Raw genomic sequence first — 19,441 nt, forward strand, 5'->3', positions numbered from 1 at the left:
ATTTTAAACCAGTGTATATATTCTGTGCAGTGACAAAAGTCAAATACAAAAACACATTTAACAAGCAGACAGCAAAATTATGCAATTTCTTTTTATTATATTGCAAACAATAATGACATCCAGGTATATTGTTAACAGTTTGTTGAATGTAGAGTGAGACCATAGTGGCAAAAACATTATGAACTCTCCTGTAAGAGCTTGTTGTGCAGTCTGAAGCCCTCAGTGAGGTTCACAGGCATGTTAAGAGGCCTGATGGACAGAGCAAAAAATCATCAATGGGCCCACTCACAAGCCAGAGCAGAGAGGAAAAGGATTGTTTAGGACTTGCAAAAAATCTTAGTCTACAGGAGACACACTTGCATACAATACAAGCAGCTCTGTTCCACAAATTCTCAGAAAAAGGGCCCCCTACAGTTGGAACAACCTTTGAATATAGATCATCGCTCTTTGAAAAGCAAAGGAGGAATGAGGGCTTTTCAGTCCAACATGTCATTGTGAGGCCCTGAGGGAGTGAGCATATTTATTAGTCACAATGCTGGACCAAATGGGGCTGGTGTCTTGAGCTAAACCAGATTGTACAGTCTTAATTTTTGGCATCAGCTTGAACTTTGTAGTTAAATTTGGCATAAAAATGCCAAAGTTTGCAGAATCGCCACTCCCATCTTTACTCTGGAAAGTCAGTCCTTTAGAAGAGGCCTACCATGCAAAACGTATGGGGAACACCAGAGGGAGAGCTGTAATATTCCCTTTAAAGATAGTGGATCTCCTTTGGGACATCACGGCTCGACACAATACTTTCGAATTTGTAGTAACTGCCTTCAAAATGTCACATTCCCAACAAATCAGTCCCTCCCATAACAGAGGCATACCAAGCAATATTTTTTCCAGTTTGTGTCCATCAAGGCATTTCTTTTCCTAAAATAATTTTCAGACAACTCACCCCCTTATGTGTTATGCTATATCAATAGGTGATTTTTACACCTCTAGCCGGAGCTTCAGCAGCAGAGCACCACATCCAGTACACAAAAGAATAATGCAGCAAAGTAGCCAAGAAGTTTATTTATGCAATGGAATTCTTCAAGAACGGCATTGGGAAAAATAGGTTTATGCAATTACCACCATCAGTAACTTTTGTCTTTTGTCATTATTAAAAGACCAAAGGGACGTACAAACCATTGTTTTCCTACAACAGTAAAATAATGGTTGTGTGTATATTTGTCTTCTCATGTTATCCAAAAAGACATGAGGTGGTCTGTGGGTTTTTTCAGTGGAGAGGATCATATTATAGCGCGTGTTTGTAGTCAACATCAGCATCAGACCATTCACCATGTCCGCTGCTAACATTGCTGTTTTTTTTTCCCAGCTCATCTTTTTTGCACATTACAAAACTTCCAAATGGCTTAACAAGCTAAATTTCCCGTTCATATTTTCACAGAAAACCGATTTAATTTTTTTTCTTTTAATTCAGCCCTCAGATATTCAATCTCTTTGCACATCCCAGGTATCAAACCCAGGGGCTCACCTTTGCTCATCGTCTTGCTTTTTTCATTTTTTCCTTTTTAAAACGAGTTCATGTTTGTAGCCTTCAGAAGTTGCCAAGAGACAACCAAGTATCTTTAGTCTATACATAATTCCTATATTACACAAAAACCCTACCAGGGCTAGATTGGCCGGCAGTTGAGGAGGACAGAGGAAGGTCACATCAAATGATCTCCCAAAGGAGAACACAGGCAGGGTCTTTATCAAATGCTTGAATTTACAAATTGTGGAATCCCTGACCTCGGCTCAGGTGATGCTGTGACCAGGGTGCACACTGACAGCCTCCACCAAGCAGGCCTAGTTTGAGCTTCAGTGGAAACTTTTTAGTACTGCTATTCTCAAATTGCAGATGGGAGCCTAATATTTGTTCGTGTGCCACCATGACAAGAGTACAAAGCTGTAGTTTATCCCGTCGAGGTCCAGGAACAGTTTGAAGCATTTGTATATACACAACCATTAAAATATTACCTAGTTCCACATGAAGAGATAAATGGTATGCACACTTGAGAAGTGATGGTATAAAGCTACAGATTATTTCAATAACGAAGGCTGGCAGACAGTCTTATTGTATATGCTTTTCCTGCCTTATCTCTCAAAGGTTTTACCAAGCTAGGCACCAACAGACGAAGACAGAAAGGAGGGAAAGAAACAGTAGAGGAGAAAAAAGTTCTAAATAAAAAAATAAACAAAAATAATCTTACACATAAAGACACTGTCAATTCTTAAATTATTTTTTTAGTGCCCTACATTTTACACCCAGTCAAAAACATCTGCCTTCGGTGGTCAGTAAGGCTGCGTGACAGACGGCCAGCCCTGTGTTAAACCTATTGTACTTCTAGACGTTATGCAAATTTACAGTATACAAGTTTTGATTACCATGCAAGAATACTTTTTTGTGTAACATTTAATAGCTTGATCTACATCCAGGAATAATTTACATGAGGGGAAAGAGGGGGGCGGGGTGGGGGGGCAAAGGTTATAAGACCAGGGCATAATGGGTAAGTAACCATGGTGGTAGTAGGTGCAGCCGAAGATGATGAAGATGTGCGGGTGAAGTTTAGCTTAGGTGAGGTGGGGCAATGGAATGACAAGGTGGGGGAGAAGGGAGGCAGGATCCCAAAGAGCAATTGGGCAGTCAGGGGTGGTGGTGGTGGTGGTCCATTCTTCAGAGGTTGGAATCAGCGGCACTCCCACACTTTTAATGTCTGATCTACACTCCCAGTGACCACGTAAGGAGCAGCCTTGTGGAAATCTGAAATGAACAATCAACAAAATAAAATCGTCAATACCTTTTTCTCAGTTGTCAACCATGTGGAATAAAATGGAAACTTAGCATGCAATTTGATTCTTAAATAAGCTTGTATGCGTATGTTTCAGTCTGTACAGCACAGATAAATAAATAGATATTAGCAGTTTGTCAATAGTATTTCAAATTGGGGGGGTGTGAAAACATTTTTGTCCCCCAGTGGGGGCATGACAGAAAATAATTGAGAACCACTGCTCTTAACTGAAGTTAGTTTTTTTCATTTTTCTCAAGCTGCTGTACCTCCCCCTGAAACTCCTCTGGCACACCCAAGGGGAGGCCCGCCTCTCGCTGCGCAGAACGTACAGGCGGTTTCCTGGTTATGATGCACTACCATAAATTAATACTGTACAAGCAGAAAAAGTACTAGTTACATGCGCTGAGCGGAAAAATACTGCGACAGAAGAAGTGATAAAGAATACGTGCGTGGCTACTATACACTGAGGAAGTATGTCACTTTTGTTATTTTTTGTTAACCGTTTGACCTTCATTAAATCTTCCAAGCATAAAGCATACTCTTCTGAGAGCAACTGCCTCAAATTAGCAGCTTATTGTCATTTATTCAAGTTAGTATTTGCTGCACAGCTGTTAGACCACGCTGATGATGTGTATTTTGTTTCTTTACAACTCAGTTGTCATGGCTTGTTTTTTCTAAATAACCTTTGTGTGCTTCTTTTGGACCAAATGGAAGGAAAACAAAGGTGCTGTTAAAAAAAAAAATGCAACGGGTGAACACAGAGTGATAAACATTTGTTTCTTGTTTACAGATAATGTCCACTCCTGGAATAGTCATATTGTCTTATTAAAACGGCTCATGCAGATATCAGTGCACAGTTATTGTATTAGTAAATATCATTCCCGATACCTAGTTGCATTAGGAGGTGTCTATGTGAGGTGAGGTGTTTATTCAAGTGGAGGACCAATGTCTATTAGAGCACAGGCCAACATTTGAGGCACACTGACTAAAGCAAACAGCAGCAGCATATAGCCACAGGGAAAAATGGGCAATCACAATTGTTTTCCAAAATGTTCAAGAATTCTCTTTGGTCTCTGGTTCAGCCTGGTTAAAGAACTCTTCAAGAGAACACTTCAGCCGTGATCTAAAGAAAAGCTACAATAGCTCAATGGACTGAAACCCTCAGGATAATTCAACACACCGGCCTTGTTTGCAGCAGCTGATGAGATAATAGCAGGGGATAAGACGGCAGGAGAGCTGCTTACCCAAAGAGGTAACAAAGTGTTCGTGGGCACTCAGGGTTTTCATGCAGCGCTTGTTCTTGTAGTCCCAGATCCTTAAGGTCTTGTCATCTGCACAGGACACAATAAACTTGCCTCCAGGGTGGAAAAGGATGCCACGCACCCAGTTGTCATGGCCAACCTATGACAACAGACGTGAAAGAATTCATTAAGGAAGCAAGATGTTTCTATGATAAATGAAGATGTATTAGACTGAGATGGTCCTCACCAGCGTCATAAGGCACATGCCTATGCTAACATCCCACATCTTGATGGTTTTGTCTCTGGAGCCAGACAGCAGGAAGGGGCCTGGCTTACCACTCTTCTTGCTCTGTTTGGACACAAAACAAATTGAATGACAGAGATTCAAGTTGAAGTTTATGGTTTGGGGGGTGAGTGTTCACACTCTTTATATTACTTTGCAACAGACTGTCCAGACCTAAACATCAAGGGACTTGTATTGCAGGTCCTTACCTCAGAGCCTGTGGCATCGAGAATGGTGGGATAGGCGCTCTCTGGTGCCCAGGAGATGCACTCCACCACATGCTCATGCTCCCGCAGTTCAGCTTTGCACTCCTTGTTGGCCACAACCCACACACGCACTGTCTGGTCATTGGAGCAGCTGGCAATTAAAGTGCCGTCCTGGTTGGGTCGCACCATGCGAACCCACTCCCTGTGGCCTGTGAAGGTCTTCACACAGTAACTAGTGGATAAAAATATAGGGAGGGAAATTATCGGCCAGTGACAGTGAATGTGACTAAAAGAGAGAATATTTAGTTTGAAACTGTTTTTTTTTTTTTTTTTTTTTTTTTTTAAGAATAGCTTTAAAGACTTTACCCAGTTGCCACTTCCCACATTTTCATGGTTTTGTCCCTCGAGGCGGAAATTATGTGATCTCCATTGGGCATTATGGCTACAGATGAAACATTGTGATCATGTCCTAAAAAGATATTAAGAGAATCATTGGAATGGGAATCAGAGATTTTCAGAGGGAAATACAATCAGAAACCATATACATCTGCGATTTTAAAGTCTCCAGGTACCAAAAGGGCAAGATGATGATGAGTTGTTTGGGCACAATGAGCTAACAAAAAGGGGCCATTTACAGAGGAATAAAAATGAATAACAACTGTTTTGTTTTGGTCATTTTTGCATGATAATTTGGAGAGCAAAAACATTTAAAAACAGATAGCAAAGTGAAAACTTTTTAAACCAAAATCAATACTGTTCATGTTTCAATGAAAGACGCTTCTGTTAAAAAAGAGGATGTCTGCATGCACAACATCCGATCATGAACAGCAGGGCTGTTGCTTGCGTGCCTCTCAAGATAATGAGCTTGATAAGGCTTCCCCAGCTCAGGGTACATTTATTGTGATCAACGGAGAAACATTACTCCCGTGACTCAAATAAACGCTGTGTAGAGCATTAAAAATACATATTGCATGAGTGGCAGAATAAACTGGCATGGTATACACATTTCAGTGTCATTTGCAGTGCCATCTGAATAGAGATGGTTGGAAAAAAAATCTATGTTGAATTCTTCAAAAATTATGCAAAGAAACTTGTTTTTACATTGTTCTCATGCAGACATGCGCTGGAAGACAAGCAATCTGCTGGGCATTAGTTTCTTTCACAGGGTTTAAGAAGTGCCTAATTAAAGTTGTTTAGCCTTATTAAAGCTGCAGAAAACACAAATATATCAAGTACACTCTGAAAACCATGCTTATTTGTGAGTATGTGTTTTTAAATATCAACACAACATAACGCTACAATAAATGTGGAGCGCCACAGAAAGCAGCTGAAGAGTATAATTAAACACATGAGCAATTCAACGCTTACATTCAGCAGTGGGATTCACAAAGGGTTGAGAAGTGTGAATTGAATGGGAATTAAAATGTGGGCCAATGTATAAGAGGGAAAATAGTCAAGCCTTTTGAATTTAAAAGCAAGTTCCAAGCAGTTATCTTCAACAGATTTTTTTGTCCGAGGTGCAAGCAGCTCACAAAAAAAAAGAAAAAAAGACTGGAACGCACTGCTCACTTGCTAAAAATGCAAGACTAAAACAGCTTTGATAAAGTAACTGTCAGTCTGCTATTTTTAGCTTTATCAGCTGGGATATTCAGTCCATTTAATTACCATCACTTATTCTTATCCGTCAGATATTAATGATCGACTAATTGGAGCTTTGAAGGTGCGAGCAGAAAGTGTTGCTGGCTGAATATAAAAAACTGTGGTGGCCCCCTCAATCAGGAGTGTGCATAATGTGTGTGTGTGTGTGCGTGTGTGTGTGTGTAATTCTCCTTGCAGTTAGGGTGTAAAAGATAACTAGTATGACTCAGTCATGACATGACCATTGATGGACCTCGGATATGGCAACATTTAAGTATTTCAATGCATAGTTATATTGAGAGATGGATCCAAGAATCTTGGCTAAAATAAAAAATAATAATTATGAACTCATAATAATAATGAAAACAATAATAAAATATCAAAATCCATTTAAGACAATCCATTATTTTTGTCTCTTAATTTTCTTCTTTTTTTAAGATGAAAATGATTACAAGAACGTACCATGCATGGTCCTGATGCACTCAAAGCCTTGGAAATCCCACAGCTTGATAGTCATGTCTGCAGAGCAGGATGCAAGCAGTTTTCCAGTCTGGTCAAAAGAGATGTCCTGCACCGAATCTGTGTGGCCTTTAAGTGTGCGTTCAAAGTCTCCTGCCTCATAGTCCCACACCTGAAGAACACACAACAGGTCCACATCAAGAGCACAGCAGCTTTTTATTTCAGACTGTTAACTGTTCAGACTCTTAACACGTCTCTCGGTCTTTAAAATACCTACTACTCCCCTGTCTTTTTTAAGAACAAGCCGAGCAGGCACATCTTGTGTATTTAAATTATGCACATGAGCCAGGGTGCCAGGGAGGGTTACATAGTATGGTATTGCTTCAAAGCACAGACAGAGCAAGCGTTGATCAGAGAAGAGGGATGGATTTCCAAGCCAAAGAAAGCTGATAATGTCTGGATTCAGACAGCCACAGAAGGATAAACACCCCTTGGTTCATTTCTTGTGGTGGAGGATTCTGGGCAGACGGTAAAGGGGGGTACCCCCCCCTGCCCCAACAACACCGCTCGGAACTCCACTAGTGCTTCTTCCCCCTCCCCTTCATGGAGTGGCTAAAGATGCCAGATGGTTGCGAGGTACAAAATGCACAAGGGGGTTGTCCTGGAGGAGATCAGCGGTGTTAATGTGTTTGGAGGTTCACTTGATCGGCACCATTTAAGCATTTCATCAGCATCTTCAGCAAATAATCCATTAGAGCAACCTGTACTAAAGCTGCCATGACAGACTGTGTTTTCACTGGCTCTGTCAAACCACAAACTGTGTGAAAATCCTGTAAGCCAAAAAAAAAAAAAAAAGGAACCTCTTTTTTTGCTCCTAATTAATAACTGGGTGGTACCTTAGACGGTAAACTCCTCATGTTACGGACTTTACAAAACAATTCCGATTTCATCTAAAATTGTGGGGGGTTTTTCTGGGTTTTTTTTGGCGTGCTAAAGCCTATCCTGGCTGGTGGAGTATACCCTGGACTGACATACAACCATTCACATTTATTGCTGATTTTGAGTCTCGAATGAACCTAACATGACTCACTATGAGACGAGATCGGAATACCTGAAGAAAGACCAGGCAAGCATGGGGAGAACATGCAAATTCTAAATAGAAATGTCCAAGATTCAAAATCCAGAACCATCTGGCTGTGAGGCAGATGTGTAAACCACATGCTCTAACTGCTGTACAATATATCAAGAAATAAGTTTAAGATACAATAAAACAAAGTGCACCTTTGTAGGCGACCTCCAAAACAAGATTGTTCTCTTTCCTTATGTCAATTGCCGTATGTCTTGAATACAGATCCTACACACTCAATGTGGGGCACACATCTTATCTTGGCAATCAATTTTATGCCAAAGTAACTAAAATATGGTTTTCATCCGCCTACAGAAAGCAGAAAATGTGTGGGTCCAATTTCCATTTTCACAGTTACTCGTCCCATTATCTACCAGTAGGTCTGTCACCAAGACAATTGCAGTGAACAGAACAATAACACCCAATGAAAATAACAACTGTATTAGATCACAAGGAGTAGTGAATTTTTAAAATTCAAGCAACAGTGAGCTAGCAAAATGGTAGTAAAGGTGGTAGCATAATTAGTGTCGTGGTTATTTTGCAATATGATAAAATGCTTTGTGGTCATGATTTCTAGTTATGCTAGAACTTTTTGGATTCAGTGCCCCAAAATCACTAATCAGAGATTTGCTCTCTAATATTAATGCAGAGTAGTGTTACCAGTCTAAGAAGGTATATTGGATTGAAGTGTTTGTCAAAAGAATCTGAAGCGTGCAAGGTCTACTTGGTTAAAAATTCAACAGGGCTGTTCGGAGGTAGAAAAGTAGGACACAGACGAGAGAGAGGCAGAGGAGCATGAGTATGAGGGTGGAGCAGAATTTTAGATTTGCCCCATAGCTGTGCTGCTCCAGAGGGGGTGATGGAGGGCTCTAATGGCGGGTAGCCATGGTGGCGCAGATGCTGCTTAAGAGGAATATAAATGTGGCACAATGCTGAGAGGAGGCGGTGCACTTGGAGAAAAGGGTGGTATTGAGGAGTGAAGAAGATACCAAAACAGGGACCTGAACCCCTGCTGTGTGGGTGTAGCCAAGGAGATGATGTACATGTGCTTCATGAATAAAATATACAGAACAAACAGCTTAATAGAGTATTGGAATTGTCTAGTGAGGCAAAGAGTCGCTTCTTAGCCAAGAGGCAGACGGTGGAGTTTGTATATGGAATCTAGACATACAAAGATGATACGGGTGTTATCCATAACAGAGGGATTAAGAAAGTCACAGTCCGACAAGGAAGGAAAACATAATAGATGATGAAACTGTTTGACATGTTCAAGATGCAGTATGTGCAATGTGTCGGTAAACAAAAACTTAATTTAGTATAGAAATCAGCAAGCCCCATGGAGTTGGGCTTTAGATTTCCCAAGATGATGGAGCAGGACATGGTGCACTGAAAAATTGTTTTGAAATAATGAGATTTGGGGGGGGGCATGTTCTGTCTATCATCTCATCAGAAAAATGAAAAAACACATTGGCAGCATATTGGCAGCCAAAAGAATCAGAAAACTGAATGCAGTTGAGGCAATTTGCCTGATAAGATTAAAATAATTCTATTAAATTTATCCCAGCATTCATCATCAGGTCCAGTGTTCTGGCTAACTTTTCACAGCAAATTTATTTTATCACCATATTATTCTTCCTCGTAACGGTTGTGCAAGACATACTGGAATCTGTGACCTCAGTTTGACTTTCAATTATTTTCAACTATGGCTGGTTTGCGGAATATCAGTTGACTCCATTTCTATTTAATTACAAACCAGACTTCCAACAGTAACCTTCTGGCTACTGTCAACATTAGCAATTTAAATTATCTTTACAGTCTTAAGCAAACATTTACCTTTAATCTATATGAGCACATTTTAATACAAAAAGCACATTTAAGCACCATTTTGAAGGCAATGCTTGAGCAAGCTTCTTAAGGTTCTCATCATGGAACACATATGACCCGTAGGGGTATGTCCTTCAAGATGTGAAATTTTTAGCGTTTGGTATTTAGTAGTTCATGTACCATTTACAAAAGTGCAGTGCTACACATTTTAAATAACACTTTAAATATTTGACTTAATGTTAACACACTAAAAAGACATGACAAAAAATATCTTTGTGCCACTAAGCAGCACTGACCTTTATTGTTGCATCCTCTGAAGCAGAAACCATCACACTGAAGACTGGGTGGAAGATGACACGGGTAACTGGACTGCGGTGGCCACCTAGTGCATATCTTTCCGGGGGACGAGGGATCCACTCTTTGGGGTCACGCTTTTGACTGACCGGTCCACCCAAGGTGATTTCCTCCTTTGCTTCATTCAGTTTCGATTCAAGTTCCATAACCTGTCCAGATCAAACACGTACGTTTGCTGAGTACAGGATGATACAAGTGTATTCGCTTTCATTTGAGGAGGAAATTCATTATTGTTCAGAAGCTTTACTGGTGCCATTTTGGCTTCAGTTAGTGTTCTTAATAGATTATCATACATTCACAGTCAAAAGTACTGTGCATCCACTGGTGATGTCACAAACCATTCACAAGACTGCAATCCCCACAAGCCTTTTAAGAAAAAGGGGTGGGGGAGAACAAACCTTCTTTTGTAATCTGATGACTGAAGTCCATTTTTTTTCCAAAAGGCCAGCATACTTCTTGTCCAATTCTTCATTCTGCAGGGAGAGGGACAAATATAGCACATAAGGCAAACAGTTGAAGAATCAGCATAATCGCAGAGGCCTGTGGCACTGAGCCAGCTGCGGTGGCAAGCAGACAACGTTGGCTGTTATATGAGAGAACAGAATTATTTACACATCCCCTCACAAGCTAACGCTGACTTGCCTAGACGCCACTACCACCCTACTGTACAACACATGTACAAACACATACTATAGTCTTAATCCGTCTCACAATGGCTAATCTCCTACAAACAACAAGGTTTATGCATTTTACAGTACGGTAAATTGAGGAAAATAACCTGTGGCAGACCTGCAGGCTAACAAGATGTTTACAAGTCCTTTGCTAGCACACAGTCTTTTTATTTCTACAAAGAATTATGAAGTATGACAACATGAAACTATAAAAATTACATTATTATAGTGCTCAAATGGCATTCTTGACAAAGCTTATCATCTTTGATATATCATTTCTGTATGCTGCCCCCAACAAAACAGTTCAAGTGCTCATGACACCAAAACACGTTATAATCTTGTTATTTTCACAGTGACAAATAACATTGACGTGTGTGCTTGAATGTGGAAATATTTACCTTTTTTTTTATTATTTTCCTCCTTCCAGGACTGGAGGAGAAGCGAGTGGTGTTTAAACCACAATTTCCCACCCGGAAGCTATCCTCCAGTCCAATGTGTTCTCCATTGTTTTGGTCCAGTTCTCTGTGAATTTATGTTGTTATATATATTTTTTATATTATGCCTGCTCGTTGTGTTGAAGGCTTTTGCTGGTACACTCGAGGAGACGGAGTGAGCTTGTTATATTTCCAAAAGACACCATTCGCCTCGCCAGATGCGCTAGCAAACTTCAAGGCACAAATGTTTTCATATTGCCCCACAGATGGAAATAAAAAAAAGTCAAAAATCCACAAGACGTTGGACCGTGGAAAATCTTGCCAAGGTGGCAGTAAGTGAATCCCTTTCTTCTACTAATATTCTCAATAGTAGCCAGCCTAGTGCTGGCTTATGCAGTGTTGATTTGTAACTGGCTTGGTTATGACGCGCAAGCTAGGCGGCTAATGTGCTAATTAGTTGTAGTGTGCAACAATAAATCCAGAGGGTCGTCTTTGATTGCAGCGTCACTGCCAATCTTAGAATAATACCGGTTTTCATGCCAAAATGCTAGCTAAACATGAATCGTTATCACTCGTCTTTCTAGTCTACCTTGCAGACAATATGTCAGTTTAAGTAAGTAAAACTATATATTTTTTACTACATCTAAGAATATTATAATAATAGTATGGGGTTTCATGCCAGGGCTCGATAAGCAGCAATCTCTGTTTACTGGTATTGTATTTTGCGTTTGCATAGACTTAGACTAACAGTAAAAAAAAAACTAAAACAAACCCAACAACAACAACAACAAAAAAACATACTTGTTTGTGTGTGTGTGTGTGTGTGTGTGTGTGTGTGTGTGTGTGTGTTATATCATAGTCATCACAACACAATATCAGCGAATGTTATTTTTGTATTACTGTTGTGAATATGCCACTTTGTCCTTTCTGTGAGTTGTTTGCATTCGGTTCCCAGAATGTATTCTGGTGGTGACGTCACAGCCAAGATGGCATCGGTTGAGAAAACTTGCTGGACGATGTGTCAAAATAACCACTTAATATCAATCATATTTCATCGTTGTTTATCTATGAGAGCAGTATGACCAAAAAAACTGAATGCTTTTATTGTTAATGGGGGTTTTTTTTCAAACTTTTTGTGGTGTCATGAGCACTTCAATGTAAGACTGTCTCTGTTTGACAAGCCTCATTGACAGGCAGCCATCTGTGTAAGGGTGACGACTGGAGGTACCCTACAATTTCATTGCTACCGCCTCATCCTTACCAGGAAACAAAAGCATATATCCTGAAGTAGTCAGGGGATGAGGCCAACCCTAGTACTCAGTTTTGAAAACTTTAATTGGTGAGTGGGGTTAAAAATGCGATACTCAAACTAGGCCAATGGAGAGGAACGATAACATTAAAGCAAACAGGGAACCCAATTTTAAACAAGTCTGCCATCATCTAATCGACCATCTGCCTGGACACTCACCAGCATACAGGAGACTCACGCACACAAAGAGTGCCAGACTTCACTACAGGATGCCAGCCAATTACCAGTTGGTAGTATGGATCCAAATGTTGGCATGTGTGTTGAATTCAGTCAGACTTAATCCTAACTACATTTAACAGGAAAGGAAATACCTTTATGCCAAACATTGCATGCTCAAGGAACAGATCCAAATATTATCTTGGTGCTGCGCAGGTTTGTTTTGGGCAGAGCTATAAAAACCCAACAGGGTGCACAGATCCCTCTGTGCCATTCATCTATTATTCACCCTGCTTGCACTGAGAAAATGTCTGGCAGAGGAATGAATAAAAGCACAAAGCAAAAGGTGGTGAAGTGTTATGTGAAGGGAGGTTCAAGCAAGTGTATGCTGTAGGAAGGTAGATGGGGAAGGGAGAAATGGCAAGACAACGACTTGTTATCTGGACAAGTCAGAGGGTAGAGGTAGGTCCTTGACGGTACCACATCTAAGGATGAGCATAATCGTTAACAGATTCATTGTCAACTAGATTGTGGACTAAAGAAGAACATGACATCTATGAGAAGTTGAGACACAGCCACTACAAAGCATCATTCATGATTACAATTATACATAGATGTATGAAGAACATGAACAAATAAAATAAGAAAATAAAGATCCAAAATATGCAAATTAGTAGGAAGCAACAATGGGATTGCAATATTTATGTTGAAAATCGTTTTATCCAGACAGTGTGTCTGTGGTGGTATTCAGATGCGCCCCCATTATTATACTGAGGTGCTCTGAGTTACACTCCTGTGTATTGCAACAGCTATAGAAGGTTGTTTAAATAAATTGAAACATGATTGATTCACAGACAGTGTGCCTGGTTGTATGAATGTTTACGTGCCCTTTGTCTACTCACCATATCTAATTCAGCTTCCTTCTTGAAAGTAGAATATGCGCCATCATATCCATTGGAACGCAGATAGTCAGCTATGGCTCGATTTCTGCAACACACAGAGGACCCTTGATTACTTCTCCTGATTACCAAACAAGATAATGCGAAGATAATGTGAATCACGTGGGTAGCAAAATATGTAATCAACACTGTAAAACAAAGAAGTGTGTTTAGGGAAACAGCACACAAAAGGTGTGCTTTCAACATTTAAATGTGTTCTCATATCTGTATAATAGAACAACATTGCATGTATAGAATCAGACATACATGTACTGTATGTACACTTCCTGACACATACACAAAACCACACATCACTGCCATCTGCCCATCACAAATGGATATCACATCTGTCTCCTGTCTATAATGAGCTCCTGTGGCTGTGGACAAATAAGATACCACAGTATGAATCCCTCTGGTGTGAATAGGGGGTGCGATCATCCCATCATCACCCATATACACACACAAAAGAAAGAAAAAATACACATGAAGAAACTGGAACGCTTAGTCGGTTGAATCTCGTTTCTACCAATAACTACTGGCATTCAAAACACAAGATATTCTGTCACAAGTCGGAAATCTGCCAGAAATGTCTGTCAAGTCTGGAAGTTTGAAGTTAAGACTTTTAGTATTACATTTCTACTCAAGGAAAAATTATCTTTGGGCCTGGGCAGTCATTTTTAATCGACCATATGCCCACACATTGCGGCCAGAGAGTTTATTTACTCCACCACAGAGAGTACCAGACGTCTATTAAGTAAGGTATTGAGTGTTTCCACACAGGGCTGTATTCTAACTGTGTCGGTGGGGTAGATGACATTGTCAAATTTGCATAATTGATTGTGACACATGTGCATGTGATAATTATGGTTCCTCCCCCTTTTCAATTGGCTGCTGATGTATGTGGTAACATATGAGCCCAATGTTATATGATATATGTACATGGTTATTCAGGTGCGCTCAACGGTGCAGAAATTATGGTAACCTGCTCAAAGCGACACTGGTGAACGATAAATACTGTAAATACAAAGTCGATAACTTTGCCGGCCTCGATAAATTGACATGTGCATTCGTGTTTGTTTTCCTGTCACTGGATGATGAGAGGCTTCACTCTGCATCTTTCTTGGTGCGTTGGTTCTCTATTGTAATGAACAGAGAGAGTAAACCCTCCTCTCAACCATTCCGCCTCTTTGTCCCAGTAGGTGGAGGCGGGACATGTTATTCTGTTGACTTTGTTGATTTTTTGCCAGTGCCTTACAGCATACTTGGGGATATGATGTGCTCTTTTACAAAATACTTTAAGAATGACACTTTCATATAATTGGCATCTTTATTTTATAATGTAAGATTAATGTCAACATCAACAAACTTTAACCGTAGAATTGAACCGAACCGTTTGTACACTGCATCAAATTGTATCGCTCGTTCTGTTTTAAAAAAATATCGTTTTAATCGTATCGTAACCTGTGCATCTAGATTCGAATCGAATCGTCTATCACAAAGAGATTTACATCCCTACCTTTGATACAATGTACTTGCATTATTATGTCATATAAATTAATGAAAATAAAATGGTCTCAAAAATGTCAATAATTTTGATTATCGAAAATGTGTAGGACAATTATCGTCCCGTAGGACAGGCCTATCGTGACAGGCCTACGACAAAGGCACAGCAAGGCACTATCATATTAGTAGCTAAGCACAGCTGCTTATGTATCAGTGTGTCACTATGGTGTGTGCTGTGTTCCTTAAGAGTAGGCTACAATATCAAAAATATGTTTAATTGCTCATATAATTTTGCTCATATAATTTCAGTTAACATCAGTAAAAATAAACTAATGAAACTAAACAAAGACATTGAATTCATTATTGTAATAAGGAGCCAAACAAGGACACTGATTTCACTGTAATAAAAACGCACTCCCCCCACCTTCCACATTAATACCTTGACTCCAACTAGCCTGCGTACAGTGCAGTATACTGTATACACAAACACCTTCTAAAGCCAGGAAAAGCCAGACAAGCTGTAAGGCCGGCCATGCTTTGAGGAGAGGACAGGGAGTTGCAATCTGTCAGACTAGTCTGCACCCCCTGCACCTCACCTTCTGCCCACCTGAATACTTATGACAACAAGAGGGGGGCTCATTAGAGCTCAAGGTTAGTAGGAGGATAACTACTCCTCTGACAAGCTGCCTACTTAAAAGCTTAAGAAGGGATAACTTTATGTTTGTGTTTTCCCGATTCCCACTCATTTATCTGGGGCAGGCCGCCACGATTAAAAATGGACCACCATGGATCATAGGTCTGCAATGCCAGCAGCATTTCAGCTCGCAAAAAGGTTCCGTTCCGTTTGCTAGCCATAGCCACCCATTACCTTGGCAACACTGCGCAAAACGGGCCGACGAGCAGCCGGTGCCGTAATGATGTAATGTAATGATCGGCAACTGGAGTAAACATGAAACTGATTAATTTACTTCCATTATCTTAATAATTTGAAGGTTACATCTACCATCATATTTCTCATTGTACAGAACCAGCAGGAAAAGTAAAGTGCGCCAATAGCAGCAAGTAGAAAATTAACACAAACTTCAGCATATTCTGAAGAACCAACATAAAAAAAATCTGCCATTATTCATAAATAAATAGCAAAGACTTAATGGTTTTTCGTATTTGATGTGTTTCCAAAATATCTTAAGCTTGTATGACAAAGCTTGCATATTTTCTGGCTCTTGTCCAGCTTATTTTTACCTTCTCAAGTATATGAAAGCCAAAGTGCTTCCAGGCGCTCGCTTTAAATCCAGCGGGTGCGAGTCACATTTTACGCTCAGCCATTCTGGTAGTGTTTTAGGTGCACCACCGTAAACTGTCCCGACGGCACTTCCGCTTTCCGTCTTTCTGTTCCGTCAGGATCGATTATTGACATTTATGAACGGATTAATAATCATCAATGTCTGCATTGGGATGCATCTAAGAATCAATTATATCCCCCACCCCTACCGGCAACCCGCCGCCACATCGCTGCTTGACGTGCGTAGTAAAAGGCAGTGTGCTAGCATGAATTAACTTGAGACAAATGTGCACATTAGCACTCAATAAGTCATCGAAATTACCTTTATGCATTCCCACATAGTATCAGCATTTGAGACCAAATATGAGGAGAAAGAAAAATGGTAAAAATACAGCAGCAGTAGAGAGAAAGTTAGCACACGCACAATGGACATGCGTCAGCTGAGATGGATGTAACAGAGAGAATCCTGCCACGTTTCAAAATAAAACATCATGGAAATTATTTTTTCTTTCTGTGCGGCCCAGTACCAAAATGACCCACGGCCAGGTACCAGGCCATGGCCCGTAAGTTGGGGATCACTGGTTTATGGTGTCAAACATAATGATGCAAAATAGCAGTCAAAGTAGACAAAAAGTACAAAAACACTACGCCCTCAAGACCTACCAAAGGAAAGTAAATATAGCCTTCAGTAGAAACAATTTTAAAAAATGTTAATCCTCGGAAGACCATAAAAATAGACAAAGAAAATAGGGGGAACAATTTTTACTAATGTAGACAGAAGAGGAGCAAACTGGCTGGTTACTATGGTTACTAGCAGCCTACAGCTAAATTGACTATTGTAGTGGGGAGGGAGGAAAAGAGATGGTAGGGTGAGCGGGCAGACATTGAAGACTGACTCAAGACATGGAAGTAGAATACAGGGACACAGCACACAATCTATGTTAACATTAAAATATTTCCACAAGACTAAAAAGAAAAATCTCAACAATCATCATCATCAATGAATGTTATGAGTCTTTCACAGAGAGGACAATAAGGATGATAGAGACATGAGACGGGGTGATTTCATCGAAGAGAAGTGAGTCAGCTATCCTTCCAGTCTTCATTTCCTGCCCAAATTGTGGTCCACAAATCAATACACATCTCGACAACTACACCACTACCAGTGTTGTGCTTTTGCATATATTCCAACAACTAACAGTCCCTGAAGTTGTTAAATGTTTTGTTGAAAGTGTTCTGGACCATGTAACAAATTCAACACTGCCTGCAGAGTTTCTCAAATCAGCAGCTTAGACACAATTGTTCAAAATAATCATTTTGTTTGTTCAATGAACACATTGCATGCAATGTGTTAGCTTTACTTGTCTGGGCCAAGCTGTGCCACATGCTGCATCTGTCTTGAGGCATTTACGTCTAAATAAATTGAGTGGTTCGGGAAAAGGCTATGTATGCATGTGTTCAATCTTTAAAGCCTGCTGCTAAATGTTTGATAGCAAGAAGGTGAAGAAGTCCTTCTGAAAGGTCGGAGGGTATTGAAAAAACTCACAGCCAATAGTTTTTTTTCCTCATGAGTAGACTGTTCTTGCTTAGCAGTGCTTTGGTCGAACACAACAATATGACCACCGTATAATGGGATAATGAGATCTTCTTTTTGGTTGCACCAGTCAGTACGCTTACATGCAGATTCCTAAAATAGTTTGGTTTCTCCATTTTTTACAGTTCTGTGTGAAATCCCAGTTGACATGCACTCTCTCTAATTCAATGGCGCCTCTGATACACTAGGGGGCGATTGTGGTCATTCATCTGTTTAGCAATTAGGGTTGTGTACAATAAACCGATAATACAGGATAGGGCTGGGTGATATGGACCAAAACTCAGGTTGAATATCAATAAATGATATATATCTAAATATTTTTAAGCAAAGTGAGTTTAGACAAAATCAGAGCCAAATATTTGTGTCATGCTTTATTAAAATAGATACTGAACATTATGTTTTTTAAAGCACATAAAAAAAATCTGATCTAAAAACACTGTGGTCTTTTACACATTTGAAAATACTGTAAGAGTGTCTCTTTTATAGAATTGGCTTCTTTACTTTATAATGTAAGATTAATGTCTACATCAACAAATGTTAACCTAGAATCGTATGGAATCGAAACGTATCGTTCATACACTATCGATCGTATCGTATCGTTCTGTTTTTAAAATATATCATTTTTTAATCGTATCGTAACCCGTAGATGTATATGCATATGGAATTGTCTATCACAAAGAGATGTACAACCCTATTAGCTATGTGGGTAGAGGAACCAGCACATAGCTGTCACTAGCAGAGGCATGGCGTATAACGAGTAACAACTTTCCACAGCCCTTTCGCATTGTTGGTAATGTTTTAATGTGTGCCTAAATGACATGAGCTTTGCCTGCTTGCCTGTTGTAATTCCAGTATGACTTATGATCATATATTGACTTGTGTTCAATTCGATAGTAACAAGTTGACTTTAGAATCTAGTGCTTTCGAGTGTGCAGCCATCTTGCACTGATGTTGTCACATTGTACACGTATGCTGTACTTTTTATGCTTTATTATTACATACATTACCAATCAAAACACAATTTCCTCATGCATTCTGCGTGGGAAAAAACGGCATATTTTCTGAGGAAAAAAATAAAAATAAAAAATATATATTTTGAGCAAAAATCCGCAAATTTGCGTGGTCGCACATGCTGAATCACAAATATGTGGGGATCTACTGCATTTCTGGCTAGAGTGACAAAGGGGAGCCCCAAGCTGCATACGACAAAAGAAGATTGTCACCTGAAAAACGCTGCAAACCTGTAATTCCTCTCTTTCATTTGCAAATTTTACCAATCAAAAAAGCCTCTTGTAGACGTGACTGTCATAATTTACTTCACATTGATGTGAAGTAGGTAGGTTAAAAAGAAAATGAAAATGATTTCCCTTTTTAAATATTAACACTACAAGACGGGGCAAGCATTTAATCCAGAAAGTAAGGACAGAAAGGGAATTCCTAAGTGGCACACAGAAACGAAGAGGTTCATCTATTAGCCGGAGCTCATAAATCCCTAACTACCCCTAATCACAACTTGGAATGGATTTCAACGATCGGCCTGGTTCCCAGTCTGAAAATTTCCTGGATTACCTTTTTCTTGGCTGGAGAAGACTGAGAATAGGGGA

The 19,441-nt window shown here is 39.9% G+C and overlaps 1 protein-coding gene across 2 annotated transcripts in view; it reads right to left on the reverse strand.

Moving 5' to 3' along the window:
* Positions 1-77: 77 nt before the first annotated feature.
* The window catches only part of pafah1b1a (platelet-activating factor acetylhydrolase 1b, regulatory subunit 1a), a 33,068-nt gene continuing 13,704 nt past the window's right edge, over positions 78-19,441 (reverse strand). The window contains exons 3-11 of one of the 2 annotated variants that reach the window (XM_054793972.1): positions 13,423-13,507; positions 10,349-10,423; positions 9,893-10,099; positions 6,650-6,818; positions 4,916-5,018; positions 4,553-4,781; positions 4,308-4,409; positions 4,064-4,220; positions 78-2,791 (exon numbers count right to left, since the gene is read on the reverse strand). In XM_054793972.1, the coding sequence (XP_054649947.1) occupies positions 2,718-2,791; positions 4,064-4,220; positions 4,308-4,409; positions 4,553-4,781; positions 4,916-5,018; positions 6,650-6,818; positions 9,893-10,099; positions 10,349-10,423; positions 13,423-13,507 (1,201 nt within the window). In that variant the 3' untranslated portion in view covers positions 78-2,717. The remainder of the gene's footprint in view (positions 2,792-4,063; positions 4,221-4,307; positions 4,410-4,552; positions 4,782-4,915; positions 5,019-6,649; positions 6,819-9,892; positions 10,100-10,348; positions 10,424-13,422; positions 13,508-19,441) is intronic. The other variant, XM_054793973.1, reaches the window with a different exon arrangement.

The sequence above is a fragment of the Dunckerocampus dactyliophorus genome, chromosome 12 (genome assembly GCF_027744805.1).
Source record: "Dunckerocampus dactyliophorus isolate RoL2022-P2 chromosome 12, RoL_Ddac_1.1, whole genome shotgun sequence".
Classification (NCBI taxonomy): domain Eukaryota; kingdom Metazoa; phylum Chordata; class Actinopteri; order Syngnathiformes; family Syngnathidae; genus Dunckerocampus; species Dunckerocampus dactyliophorus.